The sequence below is a fragment of the Lacerta agilis genome, chromosome 6, assembly GCF_009819535.1.
Source record: "Lacerta agilis isolate rLacAgi1 chromosome 6, rLacAgi1.pri, whole genome shotgun sequence".
Classification (NCBI taxonomy): domain Eukaryota; kingdom Metazoa; phylum Chordata; class Lepidosauria; order Squamata; family Lacertidae; genus Lacerta; species Lacerta agilis.
The window spans coordinates 71025754-71048014 of record NC_046317.1 but is presented as its reverse complement, the minus strand read 5'-3'; the positions used below and the strand labels follow the sequence as shown (position 1 = coordinate 71048014).

The following is a 22261-nucleotide window of genomic DNA, read 5'->3' as shown; positions in this document are numbered from 1 at the left end:
TTGGCAGGACACACTGCAAAATACACTGCCATTTTAAACTGGCCAGAGGCATCTATACATCTGTATTAGCATATGGAAATATTATGCAAATGTGTGTCATCAGCATCCACCCCAAGTCCTTTATGTGCCTAATTGGATGGCAACTCCATTTCAAAATGGCCATAGACCATGTAACTTGTAAAAGAGGCAAGTGTGCACACTCACTCACACACCTTGTTTTTTAGTGTACCTATAAGGTCTGATAATAACCTAATGTTTGGGGAGCCAGCAGCTAATTTGCCTTGCTGAACTTTCAACAACCTTTTCACTTTACAGCATTCTTTCTCTCCTCGGTCTCCTTTGAAAGATCTTTGGTACCCTGTTGTTAAGGCTGCCCACACAAGAAACTATTTTCTAGACCATCTCTTTCCCACCTCCCATGCTCAAAGTCACAGTCAAATTGCAACCGACTCCACTGTTATTAAGTAAAATATATGCCCACACCTCCTGCAGTAGGCTTTGTGTTTTCTGTCTGTTATAAGAAGGCTTCTTGTATAACTGTTCAAAAAAAAAAAAATCACACAAACAACAGAAACTGACTCACTGGTTCAGTGTAGAAGGAACAATGAGACTGATTGCAGAACAAGTAATATCAAGTTTACAAAAGAAACAGGCTCTGGATTTCTTCACACCTTGCACTGCATAACTCCATACTGCACATGGCACCAATTAATTTGTGAACACAGTGAACCAAAAGTCGCTTGTAATTACACATACGTTTGGCAAGTACATGTAAGAGACCGTCACATTTAGAGATAGTGTAGTCTGGGGGCTAATTGAGTAATCTTTGGACCAGGAAGCCCTACAGTTCAAACATCACCTATGCTATATATTCCCTAGGTCTGAAGGCAGACTAGTAACAGCAATAGCCCACTCCACTTCCCCGAGAAGCTCATGCAGTCCTTAGGTTTGAGGAGGCCACACTCACTTTCAAGTATTTGTGGCCCTCTGGGTGTTGTTGGACTACAGTGTCCATCCTTTCTCACCATCTGCCATTATGGCTTTGGCTCATGGGAGTTGGAGTCCCATACCAGTCACTAGGGGACAACAGCAAGGGAGAGCTATTGCCTCCATGTCTTGCTTGCAGGGCTTTCAATGAGTATCTTATTGGCACTGTGGGGGACAGGATGCTGGATTAGATGAGCCTGCGCTCTGATCCAACAGGGTTCTTCTTGTGTAACTATCAGAAGCAGAATACATTATGCAAAATAGAGAACCGTGTGAGAAAGTGTGCACAATCTGCAGAATGTGTACAAGTCACAGAATCCAACTTTTCCTGGTGTCGAATCTGTGTTAACTTAGTACTGAATTTTAAGGAAGGGAAGTTGCTGCAGGTGCCATAGGTTTGGTTATCATATTCCTTCCACCTGTCACAGACACCAAGGTTATCAAGTTCCATATCGGAATATGCGATAAAATACGCTACCTGGTGCCTGGGCCAGGAAAAAAAATTCATCGAACCGATCACCAAGCTTCACTTTATCCAGGGGGACTGGTGATTGATGCAAACACAAGGGTTGCAATTTCACTGGGGAAGTGACATTGGGGCTTTTTAAACCCTTCTTTTATATGCTGTTTTCACAAATTAAGGCATGATACAGGTGCCTGTATGCTCACACCTGCCACCCCACAGAACAAATAGCTTCTATAAGGGAAGTTTAGACCAGGGGAAAAGTGCCGGAGGAAAGAATCTGAGCCACTTCCCCATTCAGACCAATAATATCCCATAGTTATATTTAGTAAAAATAATGTTAGATATAAGAGATCAATCCCAGATCTGCCAGCCTAATGTGTAGCCAGAACCTTGGCCTTACTCGGGGCTGGCCAAGATGCCGCTCCTGCCCTGATGCCCATGCTCCCTACAGATCTGGGGTCCCAACTCGCCCCCTCCCTGCCTCCACTGTGGTGCCCCCGCTGCTGCCAGCCATGTCACCACAATTGTCTCCTCAACCTGAGGCTGCAACCACATTGCAGCGGCACGGGCAGTCGCAGCAGTGAGGGCAATGGGAGGGGATTGGTTCGGCTGCCTGAGACTAATGGCTTCACCTCGCCACATGCACGGGCTGCCCCTGGTCTTACTTGTCTTAACAGGTACAAAGATGACAACCATTATATCACAATCTCCCCTGGTCTTGTAGCCTCCACGTGTTTTGGGAGTATAAGCCAATGGCCAGGGATGATGGGAATTATAGTGCAAAGTATCTAGGGGATACCATGTTGAAAGAGTATTTTTTAATGGATCAGAGTTAATATAGCTGAAGCTGTTTCTATTCACTTTTCTTTCATAGATATAACTTTTTACATATATAATAAAAACACCCTTGGCTTTAATCTTTGCTCTGGCACCCAAAACAATGTCCCTGCTTGAGGGCAAGTTCTCTTTGAAACTATAATAAACTGTGTATTTGTGGAATTGTAAAGTGAAGAATTATTTCCAGTATGATTCCCAGCAGTTGCTTTATTCTGGAGACTTGAGTTGCAAAAGGGCGTGAAAACATAAATTCTGATGAGCCTGGAAAGCTCTTTATCTCAGCAGTACAGTCGAGCCCATTTAAACAAATGCTTCTTCTAAAAAAGGGCTCCTGCATCAGACAGAAACCTATTTGGGAAGAGAATGTAAACATTTGAATTAACTCTGGGGCAACAAGAGCCTGGTGAGAGAATCTCAGAAAACTGAAAGACAAATACACCAAGAATTGAACCTACCAAAACTGGGAAAGTTAATGGAATTTTTTTAAATCATTATTAAGTTGATAATGTATTCATGTTTGAAACTTAGATACCATCTGCAAATTTGCAGAAGATTTTGCTAAGGAAAGCTATTCCTAAGGTTTAATTTGATATCCATTCACTCAACATTTTATGGCATGGTGATTTGTGGTGATTGGCTGGCCATATCTGGTAACCTAAGATGAAAACAAAACTTATGGGGTGGGCCAAGAATCTACCTTGCACCCAGATCCTACACATATGCACCAGCAAACAGCCATGGATTGGCACCTACTGCTTGGCATTGCTGGATGTGACGTCACAGTTTATAATGTTGAGCTGGTAGGTACAGCCGAACACAAAACCACAACAATTCCATGGTTAATGAATACACGGAGGACGGAAATGGGATCTAAACATAAGCTTCAAGTATGCAACAGCATGTTGTGATTGCAAAGGGGCTGGACTAGATGGCTTTCAGGGTCCCTTCCAACTCTACAAGTCTATGATTCTATAACTACCACCCTTGACCTCCACACATTCATTTTAAGGTCAAAACAGACCGCCCCACCCCCATATAACCTGTAGGTAAGTAGGGCTCTTGGTACATGATTGGAGACTTTGATTTTTCAGGGTTCCTGATCACAAGGAGAGAGCTTTATATGCATACACCTGTACAGGCGGAGACTCTATTCCCATTTTCAAATGTAGCTGAAGTCAGTGGCAGAGGTAATCCATGCAAATTCACTGTGCCTTGCCACACATCCATAATACACGAATATGGCTTTAGCTGCTGTCAAATGAAAATTTGGCTATGGCAGAGACAAAATGCACAGGCCCCCTCACATGCATGGGCAGCAAAATGATGAAGGGGCATTTCAACCTTTTATTGGGAGGGACATGAGCAGTGAATTTCAGAACTTGCCTAGGTTATCCTGCCTATGTTCCTTCTTCCACACGGCAGCCATTTCCACCCCACCTCAGGATTCCCCACTGAACCGTGCTACATGAGAAGAGAACACTGGTCACAATCAGGGGCAGAGGAAGGGGGTGCGGTAGGGGTGGTCCGCCCCAGGTGTCAACACTGAGGGGGGGTGACAAAATGCCAGGCAGCACTCACCGCGGGCCCTGCAGTGCACCCGAGCCACACGTCTCTCCTGGGACTGATATAGTGGCTTGGGCAGCCGCAGGCTCCAGGCTCCCGCGCTACCCCAAATGGTTTACCCGCCGCCTCTCCCCCCCCCAGCTGTAGAGCGGCTGAGTGGGAGGAGGCAGGCAGACATCTCAGAGCATCCTGCCCCAGCTGGCCTGCCCCTGGGCGCAGCGCACGTGTGCCGCCCCAGGCACCCGATTGGCTTGCTCCGCCACTGGTCACAATGGCATTACGCAAGGAACAAAATGGTGACTAGCAGCTGCCGGGAGGAGCAGAAAACAGCTAGGAGGAGCCCTGCTTTTGTTGCTGCAAGAATGCAAGAAGAGGTAGCAGCGGCAGGCAAAAGGGCATTTTACGCCTGTTGCATTCTTCCAAGCTCATTTGAACTTTTGGCCTAGCTTTAGTCTTCACTGAGCACTTCATCAACTCTAAGATGCAAGTCATTAAACAAGACATTAACTTCATACAAAAACTTGGCTTTCCTCCAAGTAGTGCTTTTAGAATTACTTCTATGGAGAAACACACCTGGAAAACATCATGCCAGAAGAAGAAATATAGGCAAGAAAGATCTGTGAAGAAGAGCTAAGCTTTCCTGCTCACTGGACATTCCTGCACTTCTTACTTAAATTTTCCATTCCAGGGTAAATCTTTTGCAGTGATTGCATCGCCCCCAGCCCCCCAAAATAGGATATTTGGGTTGCTCCAAATGATATTGCAAATAGTAAACTGCCCATACATCATACAGATCCCTAATAAGCAATGCTCCACCCTCCCCCGGAAAAGCAAGAGACTGAAAAATGTGTACTTCTGTCTTAAAGGTTTTCTGCTTCTACAACCATCATCACAACCACCACTTTATTTGCATGCCGCCATGCCGCAAAAAAAAATTATGCTCAAAGCAGCTTAGAAAAATACGCCAAAAATATCAACCATTTCAAGTATAATTTCATAACAGCAGCGATAAAACAGCAACATCCAGCAAATTTAACAGCAAATGAAAAATTAAAAAAAAAATCAATGTCATACACAGTAGTATTAAACCTCCGGGCAGTAGTAAAAACAAGGGAGTCCGAACAGTTTTACCTTGGTTCTCGGTGTTCTGGCCACTGCTGGTATGTTTGCTGCAAATTAACCTAGAATCAAGTTCACCTGATCAGATGTCTAGGCCTCAGTTTCCCCAAAGGAACATGGCTCCTTTGGGCATCACCTTCAGACAGCAGCTCACCCTGTGATGTTACTCGCAGTCCCTTTCCTACAGCAGCTTCTTATAAGGCTTCCCGAGGCTGGGGGTGGTAGCGGCTGGAAACATTCTTCCCATGATGTTACTCAGGCAAGCATGATTGGCATGAGGGTGCTGGAAGGTGAGGGTCCCACCCAAACCTCAAATGGTGCATGTTAATATGTCAACAGGGTTAAAAGTTTTATGATTCAAGGAGTCTACAGTGATCCCTTCTGTCATCTCCATACTGACCCATAAAGGCCCACTTGCCGCCTCCTCTCAATACAAGGACCAAGTATTATGTTTATCTGGCAGAGAGGGCAAGTCACAGTGAGCCAGGTTCGTACGAGGGAGCTGGCATGCATGTAATGCTGTATTTATTTGACACAGAAGTTCACTGTCCAGACTGCAAGCGCAGGTGTGTTTGTCATGTGGGTAAAATGTGACCTCGTTCTTTGCTGGCAAAGGCAAGATGATTGGCATGCCAACACATTTCAAGATGCTACCAGTGGATTTCTGGCAGCAGCCTCAGCATATCTCCTTGACAAAATCATGGTGCTTACTTTGAGGGATTTGTAGTCCTTCTGTGTAACAACCGAACCGAACCAGTGAACTTTGCAAAATCAATGAGGCCGGATTTCAAAATAAGTCACGATCGATGGGGAATATTCCTCCAATATATGTAGCTCTCAAGCAGCGCACTGTGTGTGCCATCTATACCAGGAATGGCACTGGGAGCGGGGATTTCAGAGATGCAAATATGTCTGGCCCTGCAGACTGAGGTTAGGAGATGAAAGGTGAGTATCGATGATAACCAAAGAGGACAACTCTTGGCTTAGCTCAGGGAAAGTGCTTTGAACTGATAAGCTGCAATGGTTAGAAGGCATGCAAATGTTTATCAATGCAAGTGCTACAAGTGCTGCTACCAAGATGGAAGCCCTTATATTCCCTGCCTGGTCACTGATTGAGGTCAAACAGGCCCCCTCCTTACTGAACGTCTGGCGCCTACTGAATACTTTAAAAAATAAAATAAAGAATCAGCAGACATTTTAACTGAAATCTAATTTTATAGTTTTAATTGTTTTTGATTTTCATTGTACTATCTTCCTTGTATGCCACTTAGAGACTATTGCAGTTAAGCATTATATTAATTGTCTAAATAACAACAACAACAACAACAACAACATTACATTCTTCATAAAGTGAAATATGCTGCAAACAGAACAACTGAGGTAGAGCACGTGACTCTTAATCTCAAGGTCGCAGGTTCAAGCCCCAAGCTGGACAAAAGATTCCTGCATTGCAGGGGCTTGGACCAGATGATCCCTGTGGCCCCATCCATTCTATGATTCTATGATCTCCTTGACCACTGCAGGAAATGAGATGCTGAACTAGTGGATTCTTTTTACATTCCTAATTATAAAATGTTTCAGAGTAAGAAAAATGATGGAAGTACAGGCAGTTCAATATAATACCTAACTCCGCAATCCCACAAGTTGTTCTTTGTCTACATTTAGTTCATGCATCAAAGGTTCAGTCTGAAAACATGAAGAACAGAATGGGTTATTTCATTTCTTCCTTTATTTAATGAAAATGCATGTTGAAAGCATCGCTATGGCAGGCCTGAGGTGGGGGGACTTACTTGCTTTGCCAGCCAACTTGGCATGCTCCAATCAAAATCAAGTATTTGCTGGTTACAGTTACTTGCATTGATAGGAAAAATATATATACCGGTATATCTATGTATAGATTCTCAATGCTGACCTTTATAACTATAATTTCCTAACCACCGCTCATGTTCTCTAGAATTTTATTTTTTAATAGTAAGAAAATCTGAGCACTTCTCTCCCTCCGCATATCGAAGTTCTGATGCATAGCAATTTTATCCTTCAATAGCAGTTAGAGCAGAGGTGAGCAAACCTCTGGCCCTCCAGATGGTTGTTGAACTCCCATCAGCCCCAGTCAGCATAGTCAAGGGTCTAACCAGGGTTGAGGAACCTGCAGTTCTCCAACTCATATCAGCCATGTAGGGGGAATGTTTAGGAACGATGCAAATTTTGTTCCCTGTCCCTGTGTTAAAACCAATTCAAATATATTGCTAATGCATGAAGTTTGGTCTGCTTTGATATATGCAGAACCTCAAACAGGATACAGGGGTCTGCATGCTTCACTCTCATGAAAGAAACAGTGTTTTCTGCTAGTCAAATCTCTAGCCATATGTGAAGATTATAACTGTCAGGCAAAAACCCACACCTGCTCACCATTTCCACAACAGGGCTGTTCCGCCTCTGCAATCATGGAAGGAAAATACTCTGCTCTCTGGTAAGCAAAGGCCTTGAACATGCATCCCTCCACAATCCAAATGCATAAGCACTCCAGCTGAGTAAATACAAAATCTAAATTAAAGAACTACACCAGATGCAGTCTATTAGGCCTGAAATTCAAAAGGGAGCGGGGAGCTATAGTGATCATAATTAGCAAAGCAACCAAAGAATTCCCCATCTAGCTGTCTGCAACATGATCTCCTGTGCAGCCTGACACCATGTTAACAGTCAGACTGTGCTTAAGGCAGCTGCTGCACAGCTCCCCGGAGAGCAGGAAGAAACACCCTTTGGAATCAACAGCAAAGACAGGAACCCTCAGCCAGTGCTTTTTCACACCTCGGGCTTAAATCAGGGTTAGAAAGCCAAAGCCTTCCACTTTAAAATGGCTCCCTTTCTAACGCACATCAATGTTCCTATGTGGCTCATGCACTCTCATGCCGTATCTTGTGTGAGAGTTACCTCAGCCTGTCTTAAACAATAACTTCAGATGGACTTTACGGAAGGGAGGTAAGGTATAAGGTAAAAGGTAAAGGACCCCCCTGGACGGCTAAGTCCAGTCAGAGGCGACTATGGGGTTGCGGCACTCATCTCATTTCAGGCCAAGGGAGCCAGCGTTTGTCCACAGATAGCTTTCCGGGTCATGTGGCCAGCATGCTTCTGACACAACAGAACACCATGACCGCGGAAACCAGACCGCACAGAAACGATGTTTATCTTCCCGTCACAGCACTACCTATTTATCTACTTGCACTGGTGTGCTTTCGAACTACTGTATTTTTCACTCCATAAGACACTTTTTTCCTCCTAAAAAGTAAGGGAAAATATCTGTGTGTCTTATGGAGCGAATGGTGGTCCCTGGAGCTGAATTGCCCAGGGGCCAAAAGAGGATCATGCTTTTTATTTTACAAAGAGAGAAGGGGGTGTTGAAAGGACCCCGCTCAGCAGCTGATCAGCAAGAGATCGGGAGAGAGATAAGAGTCCCCAGCTCCCTTTCAGCCCCGCCCCCTTGCCATTGTGGCTACGGTAGTAGCCCTCTGCGGCCATGTTCTACCTCTTGTGTTGCTGGGCATCACAAGCAGGGTGAGGACTATCGTGCTCATGTCCTGTTTGTGGTCATCGCACAGGGATCTGTTTGACCATTGTGAGATTAGGATGCTGGATTCTATGGGTTTGGGGCTTGATCCAGCAGGAGCTTTTGTTGCTGGACCCAATATTTCAACCGAGCTGCACAGCAAAAGCTAGGGCAACAACACCCCAAGAGCAAGTATAGCATAATGGATAGGAGGCCAAGCTGTGAACCAGGAAGTGTCATCCCAGTCACGACCTCGCTAGGTGGCCTTAGGCTATTCTCTGTCAGCTTCAGCTTACAGCCCCCTGCAAAGTGAACATAATAACAGTGGGGCTGCTGGAAGGACTACAACCAAATGATGTACTTGTGAAGGGCTTTGAACTCCCCAAAGCGCTAAGTGCTTCCATCATTATTAAAGTACTGGCACCTACTATGCTGACAACACAGAGCTCCCATTTCCCCCTGGAGACTTGCCAAAGTATGAGCAAGTTCCCACACTTTGACACTAAAATGCCTTGAAGCTGTGAATGTTGCTAATGCAGGACACAAACAGAAAGGAATCTCATGTACATTATGTGCAATTTAGGCCTCGAGCGGAATTCACAGTACGAGAAATGCCAAAAAGAACCACTTACTAAAACACCTCTGAACTGTGAACTCACAATTCTGGAGGAGCTTTCGCAGCTGGGGTAATATAAGTAATGATTTAGCACGGGATATAATTTAGCTGTGCATATACTAGTCACTAGGAGATTTGGTTAGGTCCAGGGAGACACATATTAAAATCCCTACTCAGCCATGAAGATCACTGGGTCTCATTGGCTCAGTCACTCTCATTTAGACTACCTCACAAGGTTATTGTGAAGATAAAATGAGAAGGGAGAACCATGTACACAGAATTGACCACCTTGTAGGAAAGGTAGGGTATAAATGCAATTAATAACCACTATATACACTATTCTGTTCATTTTACAGTGTTTGAACATACTGCAGAGCAAGAGACTCTTAATCTCAGGGTTGTGGGACTAGAAGACCTTTGTAGTCCCTTCCAACTCTACAATTCTATGATTCTTGGTCTATCTCATCCTTCCTTCAAAGTGCTCAAGACCAGTTTAGATGAGGCTCCCACTGCCCACCTAGTAAGGTTCATGACGGAGGCCTACCACCCTGCTTTAGTTTAACAATGCCTGCAAATCAAATGCTCCCAGGTCATACATGTTACCTGGGCCAAAGTACTGGAAGAGGGCAGGTAAGAAGCGTTAAAAAGAGGTTCCAGGGACTTAGATCCACAAATCCAAAAAAGGCAAGGCAAAGGGGAAATGCCCACTCTATCTACCACAGAGTTCCATTTCTTGCAGCAAAAGGATAACCTAGTTCCATGCTCGGGTGTTAAGTCGAACTGTATTCAGTGCAGCTTGCTCCCAAGAAAGTATGAAGGCAATTGCAACCAGAACACACTTCTGCTACTCAAAACAATTTGTTTTGCTCCAAACGCTCAGTTATTAGAAAGCAAGGGACCCATTGCATTTAATTTAGCAACTGAGCTATGTTCATTAACCTCTCATTAGCTTGCCAAGATTAATAACACATGGTGGATTTAATCCCATGCATTTTGCTTTTGCTAATAAGTCTACCCCAGTTCTTCATGACAGGAGGGAACAAGCTGGCATTTCAAAAGTGGCCCCAGAGAAGGGACGAAGATGCAACACCCCAAGGCTGGCTGTAGGGTATTACTTAATCCCACAGCGCAGTGTTTTGTCTTCAAAATTTACAGCATAAACCAAACAGCTCCAGAAGCCAAAGTTGATCTCAGTAAGTTCATTAAAGTTAATTAATGCTTAAGTGGCTGCCTATACTGCTCCACGGAAGAGAGAGATAATTATATGCTACAGACGTAGATCACACCAACTTTCCGGGGGAGCCATGAGTCACTTCTAATTAGGAGGCAAGGGCTTAGATTTATGTGGCAAAGTTGCAAGCTTTTTTATTTTATTTTTTTTAAAAGACCAAATTATTGCTATTTAGAGACAGCCTACAATTCTGATTCTGCAGACTTTTGAACCACAACTTTGCCGGCGAGACCAACTGTGGAACAGAAGCTTGGATCTTGCCAAACTGAGGAGACAGTTAATTTTTAACAATGGCATATGAACGGCTGCTCCACTCCACACAATCATGTCCAAGGGATGTCAAGAGGTTTTAGCAACTCAAAGTGGCAACACATCGCTCCTTTACTGTTAAATATTGGATAAAACGTCAAAATCTATTCAATGCTATTTTAAGCACTGACTGATCAGCACAGTGAAAAGAGTAGGGTGACTTCCTACACCTGGAAAAAGAAGAAAAAATGTATCACCAAAATACAGGACAAAAGGGGGCACATATCTGCATACAAAAATTGGTATGCATATATGCAACCTGTAAAATAATTACTATAATTCCAATAAAAATGCAATAGATCCCACCATACTGGGGAAGACTGTGAACAGGTGGGCACACACAGTCTGCTGTCCAGGTGTGAAATATTGATGGGCAACTTCAAGGTCCCTGCACTTCTTTTTCTTTAACCTGGACAGTCCTTTAAATAGAGTGCTAAGTCTTAATAATAGTTGAGTAACAAATGTAACTTTCTATATGGAAAAAAGAATAAAATATTATTATAAAGTAGGGCACAAGGTCACCCTAGCATCTATGAATCATTAGTGGAAGAGGACGACTGAGAGTTTCATAACATTCTGTTCCTGGGTTCAATAAAGGAATCAAAGCTTACAAGCTGTGGGAAAGAAGCCATTGCTTCTTTGACCAGGATACTTCGCTGCACCCTATGAGGCCAAATTCAAAGTGGTGGTTTTGACCTTCAAGGTCCTAAAAGTGCTCCATGTTGGAGTGATCTGCAGGATACCGCTGTCCAAACAGGGATGGGAAACTGGTGGCACTGCAAGTATTGTTGCACAGAGCTATTTTTCTAGATATAGAGGTGCAGGAACTCATCATGAACCCCTCCCTCATTCTCTTAGGATGGCAATGGCACCCACCGGAGAGGTGCCGGAACTGAGCTCTGGTGAGTTCCAGCTGAAAAAAAGCCCTGGGACTGCACCTCCTATCATCCCTGACCACTAACCATGATGGCTTGAACTGATGGGAACTAGAATCCAACAACATCTGGAGGACTTTGACTTAGATCAGGCATGGCCAAACATGGCCCTCCAGCTGTTTTGGGACTACAATTCCCATCATCCCTGACCACTGATCCTGTTAGCTAGGGATGATGGGAGTTGTAGTCCCCAAACAGCTGGAGGGCCAAGTTTGGCCATGCCTGACTTAGATCAACATCTGAATCAAACACAGAAGCCTCTCTGGTATGCTCTAAATCGATGACTGATTCCACAGAGCAAGGCTGATCAAGAGTTGCAGGACCAGGGATAGCTCCAAGTGAGCAACTTTCTCCAACTAAAGTTGCCAGTAGACAGCCTTTTCAAGTCTCTGCCCTTAGATTACCGGTACATCTCCCAAACTCCACCCCATTCTGAATCATCTCAGATGCTTAAAGGGCTAGCACTCTGGCCTGAAGATGGGCACCCTTTCCATGGCCTCCTGACCAATGAGGTACTGTGAGAGGCATTAGGTTCTTTGGAGGAAGGCACTCTCTTAAAGTCCAACCTCTGGCCCCCACAGGCCCTGGCTGTGTGGGAGGTTGTTCTGGGCCTCCTGTCCATCAATCTCAGGTGCAATGGTTTTCCAGTCTCCAGTAGCAGGTTCATACCCTTGTCTGGCTCCCCATCTGGAGACTGCAGCCTCCAAATATGAGTCTTAATTGCTGCTTGTCTCTAGGGTCATCATATTCTAGCACTCAACACCTGTAATGCAAAACCAGATGCTTGGGAAGCAATAATACCTCTCCCACCCTCTGCTGGTTTGTATTACTTTTGGGACCATGAGTAGAACCTGAAAGAGAGAAAAATCACACACACACCACAATAGCCATTAAGGAATAGAGATAAATATAGCAGGATGCCAAGGTAATGGCTGCTGAACTCCATTATCACTCCAGAATTAGAGCAGTAAGTCACAGCAGTTGCTACTTTCATGACATTAACTGGAAACAAAACCAAGGCAAAGAAATGTTTGCATTCTAAGGGCAAAATCCACATCAGATTGAGGTCAACGGAAACTTCTCCCATTCATACGGATGAAAAGTGTTTTGCAGACATTAACAATTAAAACCAAACTCTCCCTTTCTCATACCCAGCTTCGAGTCAATTTGCAGGCTTAATAATCCTGCAGAAGCAATCCTGGAACTCTCTTCAGTCTCCCTTCAACATGTAAACACACTGAAATCTGAAGTTAGGTGAAAGAGAGAAACGTCTGAAGAGGTCACGGTCTCTCAACTCAGTCCTCCTAAGGGACACTTCACACCGGAGCAAAATCTGAGCATAAGGACACCTGCATATGTCATGTAACTACAGCGCATGTTTTAAAGTACAAGATCTTCACATGCCCTTTTATAGCTGCGAGAGCGCACACACACACACACACACACACACACACACACTGTACGTTGCATGCTGCATGGAAGAAGAAGAGTTTGGATTTGATACCCCGCTTTATCACTACCCGAAGGAGTCTCAAAGCGGCTAACATTCTCCTTTCCCTTCCTCCCCCACAACAAACACTCTGTGAGGTGAGTGGGGCTGAGAGACTTCAAAGAAGTGTGACTAGCCCAAGGTCACCCAGCAGCTGTATGTGGAGGAGCGGAGACACGAACCCGGTTCCCCAGATTACAAGACTACCGCTCTTAACCACTACACCCCTGGCTCTCTACAATTACCCCTAGATTCATGGAGCATGTATAGAAAGAAAAAACACTAAATAAAAAAATGGGGGGGGGGAGACAACACTCTCACACATTGGTACACCACAAGCACCGTATCAGGTAATTTTGTAATACATTAAGCATTCTTTAGTGAATGAGCATGTGGCAAGAGGAGAGATGTTATCATGACAAGCTGTAACTGTTGGACTCCTTTGCACATTGGGAGGAGGAATGAGAGGGACAAGGCAACAGCAGGGTAGGCGGAAGGCAAAAGTAATCTATAAACAATGGGAAAAGATCTCCTAGTTGCTCAGACCAGCAAACAAGCTTGATCCAGACTCCTAAAAGCTTTTATGGGGTCAATTACCTGCCCAATTGGTAATTTAAGGTTTCATTGTCCTCTCTCTGTGAAGATCTTTCCTTCCTTTGCCCAGAACTAACTGAAGGTTCACAGATGAAATCTCCATTTGGCATCCCCTGCAATATCCTTCGGCTCTTGACACTGACATGAGTTGTCAGCTCCATAGGAAGGCTAGCAGCGACTCCCAAGGTGTAATCATCATCTCTTGTCCAAAAGAATTTCCTAGTAGCTAGCCTTTTTGCTGTCCCACACCTCGCAGAAAAGCAACTGGCAAAAGAAACTGTGTGTGTGTGTGCCTGTGTTTGTAACACATATGCAAATGGTCTTGAATAAATACTCCCCGCAGTCCTCTAGTTCCCCAATATTCAATCAGGGAAGCAGATGCCAAGGAAGCTAGTTTTAAAGAATGCTACTTTTCAAATCCAGGACTCACCTGCCCCCCCCCCCCAAAAAAAAATATGTCGGCCCAGGAACAGGGAAAGGAAAAAAAATCACTCCGCACAAGGAAGAGACATACTACCTGGAAATCTACTACTGGTATTCAGAAGCATACTATGCAGCAAGAACTCTTTTGCCATTGGCAAAAGGATACAACCATGAACAACCAGAGATGGAGGGGAAATCCATTTTAAACATGGAATTTTATGGTTCCAACCCACTGAGCTTTGTTCTGTTCTCTTGTGTCTTGCACCCCACATACCGTATTGGCCTGAATATAAGCCTCACTCCCCCCCCCCAAATTCCAACTGTGAAAAGTTAAAGTGCAGCTTATATTCGTGACCTTACGGTATGCAGCCAGGAGTGCAGGGCAAACTGCACCAGAAAGCAGCGCCCGCCCCGCACATAGTCCCCCGTCCTCTCCTCCAAGGCTGGGATGGGAGAGTGAGGAAGGGGAAAGGACGTCAGCAACGCAGCGCAGCCCCCGCCCCATGCAGCCAGGAGCAGCGAGGAAGGCAGCGGCTTATATTCAGTTATTCCTCCCCTCCAATTTTAAAGGTGCGGCTTATATTTGGGCCAATACAGTACGTCCAAGCTATTTCTGAACTGCTGGTTTTATTTTATTTTTTAAATATGAGAATTGTTCACATTTCTAGCAGAACTGGGGGGGAACCCCACTTTTCAACAAGATTAAGGAGTATGATGGGAATTTGGGGTGGGAGGAGCCCATGTGAATAAGCTCAACAGCAAGATTTTCAGCAACTTCAACCCTTAGTAACAACAACAGGATTTTGAGTGAATTTTTAAAAAACAGCAAAAGCGTGCAAGGCCACCTTTGGCTTTAGATCCCTTTGCAGTTTAATCTACTGCCTACACTCAATATGCCATTACCAGGATTTCACTTTTTTTAATACCCGGAAGGACATGCCTCAGGATTCATCAAGAGAGCTAATAAGGCAGGCTGACACCGACCTGCCATGTTAAATGAGATCAGTGCCAAATTGATTTTAACTTCTCGTGTAGAATAATCTGCCCAAGCTCACAGATGACATTTTCCTTTCGTAAGAAAAATAGGATCCGATGAAAACTTGCTGACCTGGGCTTTTTGCTTTAACACCAGCTGAATGAGAAAAATGAAAGCAATTTGGAGTCGAGAAGGGACTATGGGCTCACCGATCTTTCCTGCCGCGGCTTCTGGCTTTGATCATCATTTAGTTGCCTCTTGACTATCTACTTAGACAAGGTGTGCTGCCCCAAATACATTCCTAGCATTGCACTGTTCTGCTGAAAGAGTTATTTTAAGGTTTGTTCACACATTAGGCATCAATTTACAGTTAAATAAGGAGCAAGATAGGCAAGAAGTTCAAGATCTGTGATCAAATTTTCCCCCCTTTTAAAAAAAAACCAGCCGTGCAGAAGTGGAACTGTGTCTGTAGCAATAGAAGTTCGGTGTGTGAGATTCATTAGGATGCTTTTCCCCCCTATCGGAACAAGCAGCAGTTGGGGGATTATTCATTACCAGAAAACAGTGAAAGGGTTCGCTCCCCTTCCTCATGCACCACGGTCCCAAATGCAATTCAGAGCACCCCATACTGATCTTCTTTAAAAATACAGGAGATACGGAAATGAATCTCAAAGGCCTCAGTGGCATCTACCCAAGTGTTCTGAAACTGATACCAATGGTTCTTTTTCAACAATCCTATTGGACTATGACAATTTTGAACTCTATTATAATTCTTGTAGCATTTCTGCATGTAGGGGGTCTATGGGATGTTAGGGAAGGGGTAGTACCTCTGGTGAGGGACACATCATGCTCCTTCTGGGATAGGTTTGTCCACCTTTGGTCCCCCATCCTACACTCAGCTCTTACCTGCGGATCTTAGAAACTGTCAGCGTGTGAAAGAGGGCACACCCTGGGAAACTGCTTCGACTGGCTGGGTACATCAGGTGAGGGTAGTTGATGGGTCTCAAGCCCTTGGTGTTAGGGATTTCCCCTGCATGCGAAGAAAGATTGAGTGGATGAGGCCAATAGTGGGTCCAATAGTCAAGAAGGCGGCATCTGCGTGTGCTGTAGAGGGAAATGAGCAGCAGAATACACTGGTAGTGTTTTCCAAAAAAAATATCAACTATGTCCCTGATAACAGTACCAAATGTGGGACAGGCAGAAGAAGCTTTCATGGCACTCCTGGACTGTTGGAGAAGAGGCCTTGAGGGAATAGCCTATAATCCTAGTTTAGATGAAGATTACATTGTGGTGAAGGAAGTACTTTCTGTGTATGCTCTAAGGTAATTTTTTCTGACATTAAGCTGTGGCCGTAAGGATTCTGTAGCTAAATCCTGCTGTACTCTGGCTCAAATTAAGACCAGTAAAAAAAAAATGTTCTTGACATGAAAAGGCAGCTCATCCAGTATCTAGTGATCCTGTGAATACGCTTGCAGCTCCTCTGATCTGGTGCCCTTTCTAGGGGTGAAGCTGCTAATCTTCATACCAATGACTTTTAATCAGAGGTGATTTCCTAAAGCATCCTCATATCTGTGAATATTCTCCCCCCCCCACAATAGTTAGTACAAAAGCACAAAGAACCCCACATTGATGATTCTGTTTGATGCTGCAGGTAGGCAGCTGATTTTGAAAGCTCACCTAGTGAGTTTGCTGCAGAGACAAAATTTAAACCTAGCACTTTCTTTTTCACAAGTCAGTTACTTTGCCACCGTACATTAAGCTTTAAATCCTTATAAACAAAGAAGCATCATGGGGGAGGGAGAGAATGACAATTTTTGCAGTGTGAATTATGACTGTCTCTAGTAGAAATGGTATGTGAACAAACTACTAGGGCTTTTGGATTCTAGCAACAATAACAAAAATACCAGTTACGCTTAGCACACACCCTGGAGTTTCCTGCTTATAAGCAGCAGGAGTTTCCTGTTCTGTTAAGAGCATCGTTTCATGGAGGAATCAACAGTTTCGATTTCCCTTGGCCACAGTAGAAGAAACTTGCTACATATTCTTGTTCACTCGCACCAGCAATTCAGCGCAATGCAGAAGGCAGGCAGTGACAATGCAAGGACTACAGCAGTACCACAGTGAAAGAAAACTAGCCCACTGTCCGTTTCCCTGAGATGTAGCGGTTTGAAAGAACAGGACTCTTTATAATCTCCTCTGATAAGATATATATCATAATCAAAGCCATGGAACCTGCGCAGAGGTATTGACGTCAGATGCACACAAACTGAGGGTTGATAGTATCTAGAGAAAGAGCAAAATCTAATTCCAACACCAATCTGTATATGCCGTGAGACAGAAGTCAGGCTCAGAGGTTCGTGTGTGTTCTACAGGTTGGGATGGTTGAAAATTTGGTTCGGATCGCAATTTTAATACAAACCTATGGAACCTGCACTTCCAGAAACAATACACAAACCAAAGCACAGCTGTCTTTCAAAATCTACACTTGTCTGAATTTTGGAATGCAGGGGCCTGACCAAGTCATCTGCGCAGAAATGCATGTATTAGTGAAGATAACATACAAAAGTGCACTGCAGCAGGGAAATCTGCTTGCAAAAATATGAGTTTTAGGGGAAGCTGCATACAAAACTGAATGCTAGGGGAATTTCACACGGGAATACTGATGAATTTTCATGAGGAACCTATTAAGAAAAATTGGAAAGTGGTGCAGAAATGGGAAGAATCTAACTCAGAAATGAGAAACAGAGGAAAACTGAAATTGACAGGTGCATTCAACTGCAAGTACAAGGAGTGTGAATGTCAACTGGTAACTACCGTAGTGGGGAAAACCAAGGAATAGACATGGGAGCTTTTTTTGTGCATTTGGTGGCTGTTGAGTGGCAAGCAATAACAAACAACTAGTTACTACACACACCATCTCTGTTCTCCAACCACATTCCAGCCAGGCAAAAACCACTCAAGGAGGGTGCAAAGCAAGACTGCTGAGAGGAGAGAGTGCCAAGGGACAGGGAAAAGGCTGAATACTCTTCCTCCCCAGTCCTGAGGTTCCCTATTCCTGGGTTTAAAGACGGGCATGCATACATGTGGGCTGCTTAACCCTGAATGAGTGGCTCTTTTCCACTCAAAACTGGCCTCTCAGCTGCTTTTCTCTCTCTCTCTTTCAACGGAAACGATAACAGATCAGCTGTAGCTATTGAACAGGAAGCCAGGGGCTGGTATTCTTCTGAAGTTTTCAGGAAATGCAGCACAAGGGAAACAAAACAATCAAAGCCTTGAGGGAAGGGAAGGCTTTTTCATTTTTAGGAAAAAATGCAAGCAACTAGAAGTGGCTTTGCTGCAAGAGCGTTTGACATCGTACTTGCACAGTGGTACTGCTTGTGGCAGAAAGGTTAGTAATGGCATTCAAGTATGCCCAGTGCTGTCAATCATGAAATCAAATATTCTGGATACTCCACAGGACCCAGAGCAGGGGTGGGGAATCTTTCAGCCCAAGGATTATGCATATATATTTGCCAGTGGTCAAACTTGCTTGCAGAAGTTTATGATACAGTTAAGTGAGCCATGGCCTATTAGTCACTTTCATGGTCCAGTGCAGAATTATGTTTGCATGCATCTCATAAAGTACAAACTGGGAGACCTGCGAGAAGTGGAAGTAGCAAAAATGCAATGGCTGGAAGCAGAAGTTTAGGCCTGACTTTTGCTATAACAAGATAGGCCCCTTCTCTACCAGTCCAGGAGTGCCACAAAAGCTTCTGCTGTCTGTGCCACATTTGGCACTGTTATCGGGGATGTGGTTGCTATATACAGTGGTACCTCGGTTTTCGAGCATCCCGGAAGCCGAACATTTGGGTTTTTGAACGCCAAAAACCCGGAAGTAAATGCTTCCATTTTCGAATGCGCCTCAGAAGTTGAACAGCTTCAATTTTCTCGAGTGAACTTGCAGCCAGCCCTTTGTGCCTCAGTTTTTCAACGTTTTGGAAGTCGAGCGGTCTTCCAGAACGGATTACATTCAAGAACTGAGGTACCACTGTATTAGTGGAAAACACTACCAGTGTTCCCAAGAGGAACACCTCTGGGCAGTAAGCAGGCAGGCCTCTTCTGACTGGGATGGGGCCCTACCGTATGGAGGCCAGCTCAGAGAGATACAGGCAAAGATTTCTAAGCAAACTGTCCCTGAAAAAGTTGGCTTTCTTCATTGTATGGAGAAAGTTAGTCCTAAAAATTGACACAAAGCTGTGCGTGTATCTGCAACAGAATATTTATGCTGCTGCTTGGCTCGTTTGCTTCACTTGTCATTTTGATCACATCATTTGGGCAGAGCTTCTCAGTTCTGTTTGTTTATGTCTTGCCTTGTATATGGCAACAAGCTGCTGAGATACATAATTACAGAAACGCTTGGTGCTTTCCCTATTGGGACAAATGAGATTAAAAGAGATTATTCCGTTTGCCTAGGAGGAAGTGGCTGAGTTGTATGCTTTTATTGGGATCAAGGGGCCAGATCATCATCAGTATTGATTAATTTATGGATCGCCTTTTATGTTCGTCATTTACTGGCCATTTACAGGCATGCCATAAAGACAGCTAAAAAATAGCTTTGAAACTGGTTCCAACCCCCCCCCCCCCCTAAAGATAGGTTTGAAAACAGCACAGTATGAAAACCTAAGGCAGAGGCCCTTTGGTCCATCTTGAAAAGCTTGTCAAAACAGAAACATCTTCAATAGTTTCAACAGATAGAGCTTGTGGGCCTCATGTTGGCAGTCTGGGTTGCAAGGATCACAGACAGTGCATGTAAAGCAGTTTGAACACCCTCAAGGACTACACAGGTGTGAAGTATTATGAAAGAAGACAATGCCTTTACTTGGTATTATTAATTCCACTGTGAAATGCTGTAGAACAGTGAAAGGCTATAACTCAGTAGGTAGAGTAGGGAATGTACTGTACCTGCCTGAGTGTACCCCTGAAGAGGCGAATCAGTAGATGATACTGAGCTACCGGTAGGTAGAGCAATGCTCTATCTCGGTATAAGGCAGCTTTTGATTTCCCCAACAGCAACACTCTCGGCTGAACTTGAACCACTGAGAGCCCTAATCATTGACAAAATGGACGTAAACAGAAAGTCTCTTCCCCCAGTGCATACAAGCAGAGGAAAGATAACCAGGGTCAAGGGACAACAACTGGATTGTCTTATAAATCCTATCAGAGTGAGATTAGCTCACTGTTGCACCAAGCAGCCAACCCCACTTAAGGAGAGCTGAAGCAGATGCTGCAATACAGTCATGCATTTCAGTTGCTGCTTTTAATGTTAACTGTGGTTCATCGTTTTGGGTGAAGGGAAGTTTAGAAGATGGATAAATAAATAAATGATTTTTATTTATATATCCTACATGCACATCATGATCTATTTATTTATAAACATAGAAATAAATACGGTAAGTGAAGTAAAACCCAGGGTGGGGAGGAACACACCTGCATGTCATGAACCTTGTAAAAGCTACAAGGATAATCACTGAATAAAGAGGGAGCTATTTCCACGTGGGCAGACAGGGTCAGCCCAAGTAGAGTTGCCATATTTTGAAGAGCAAAAAAAAAAGAGGGTGCATTTGTCAACTTCTACTTTTAACTGTGAATTGCTATGACAACTCTTCCGGTGAAAAAGAGGCCATGTCCTGGAAAAAGAGGACATATGGCAACCCTACCAAATGTCAATCTAGCTTTCTACAGAAGCTAAGCAGCTGCCTCTGGGAAGTCACAAGCAAGGCCAGAAGACAACAGCCCCTCTCCACTGTTGTTTCCCTAGAAACTGGTATTCAATGATATACTGCCTCTGAACCTGGAGGTTTGATACAGGAACACTCACACACAGAACCAAACTTTAAATGTAGCTTCTAAGCAGAGCGGAACCTCCCCACCATCCATCAACACTACCAGCACCATCCCTTAGGGCTCCAAAAACATGTGTCAATCTCTAACTACCACATTAGAAACTCTCTTTTCTTCCCATCACGGTTCTAAATACTGTTAACATGATGGGCATCAGGAGCAAGAGAAAAGGCAACAAGGAAGGATTTCGAGGCTGAAAGGTCTGGCAGCACTTGTTCTTTCCAGGAGTGCTTGTGTGCTTGTACTTTGACAAAGCTGGTTAATAATTTACTCCGGAAATTTCTGACAAATGGTGTGTATCCACTATAAAGTGAAATCATCACTATTTAAGAAGGTGATTGGTGAGTAATTCCCCTCACAAACATATACAGTATACACCACTGACACACCTTGCTAGTACCTTCCAGCATCCACAGAGTAGCAAGTAGCCCATTTGGCAATGTCTGCCACGTTTTATTCCAATGACAGGGAAAGAACCAGCTAAACAGTTGGCAAAGGAATACCACATGTTGCTTCACATTTGTCTTCTTCCTGCTCGTTTTTGCCTTACTTATTTTGAAGGTTTTGCTCTTTGTCCAAATGAGGGTATAACAAGACCAGATGCAAAAGACCTGCACTTTCTTTTTCAAGGGACAGGGGGATCAGAATAAAGTACAGGATCAATGTTTGCATGGGAAGCAGTTGAGCAAACAGCCGTATTTTAGCATTACAATATGGCATTTTGAGAGGAACTCCTCCCCGTTCTCTATCAAACACATGAAGAAGGCAGCAGGTCCACACTTCCCAGTCCAATCATCAATGTCCACATGCCTCCTTGAGAGCCAGTGTGGTGTAGTGGTTAAGAGTGGTAGACTCGTAATCTGGGGGACCGGGTTCGCGTCTCTGCTCCTCCACATGCAGCTGCTGGGTGACCTTGGGCTAGTCACACTTCTTTGAAGTCTCTCAGCCCCACTCACTTCACAGAGTGTTTGCTGTGGGGGAGGAGAATGTTAGCCGCTTTGAGACTCCTTCGGGTAGTGAAAAGCAGGATATCAAATCCAAACTCTTCTTCTTCTTCTTCTTCTTCTTCTTCTTCTTCTTCTTCTTCTTTTCCTTGCTCTGCTGTCCCGTCCACATGTTGTCTACATGTATGGAGAGAGATCTTCCAAGCATCTCTAATGCGGGAACCAGTTCTGCAGATATAACTGTGCCTGGAGCAACCTTCTACAATGTGATGCCCTCCAGCTGTTATTGGACTACAATTGCCAAGACCCCTGACTCATTGATTATGTTGGCTGAAGCTGATGGAGCTT

The 22261-nt window shown here is 44.2% G+C and overlaps 1 protein-coding gene across 2 annotated transcripts in view; it reads right to left on the bottom strand.

Annotated features, from left to right (window-relative positions):
* PPP1R16B (protein phosphatase 1 regulatory subunit 16B) overlaps positions 1–22261 on the bottom strand; it is a 64022-nt gene that overhangs the window by 23073 nt on the left and 18688 nt on the right. The window contains exon 1 of one of the 2 annotated variants that reach the window (XM_033153385.1): positions 968–1170. The exons of the other annotated variant lie outside the window; for it this stretch is intronic. Within the exon in view, the coding sequence (XP_033009276.1) occupies positions 968–1028 (61 nt within the window). The 5' untranslated portion in view covers positions 1029–1170. Of the gene's footprint in view, positions 1–967; positions 1171–22261 lie in introns of those variants that run through there. 2 annotated transcript variants of the gene reach the window in all.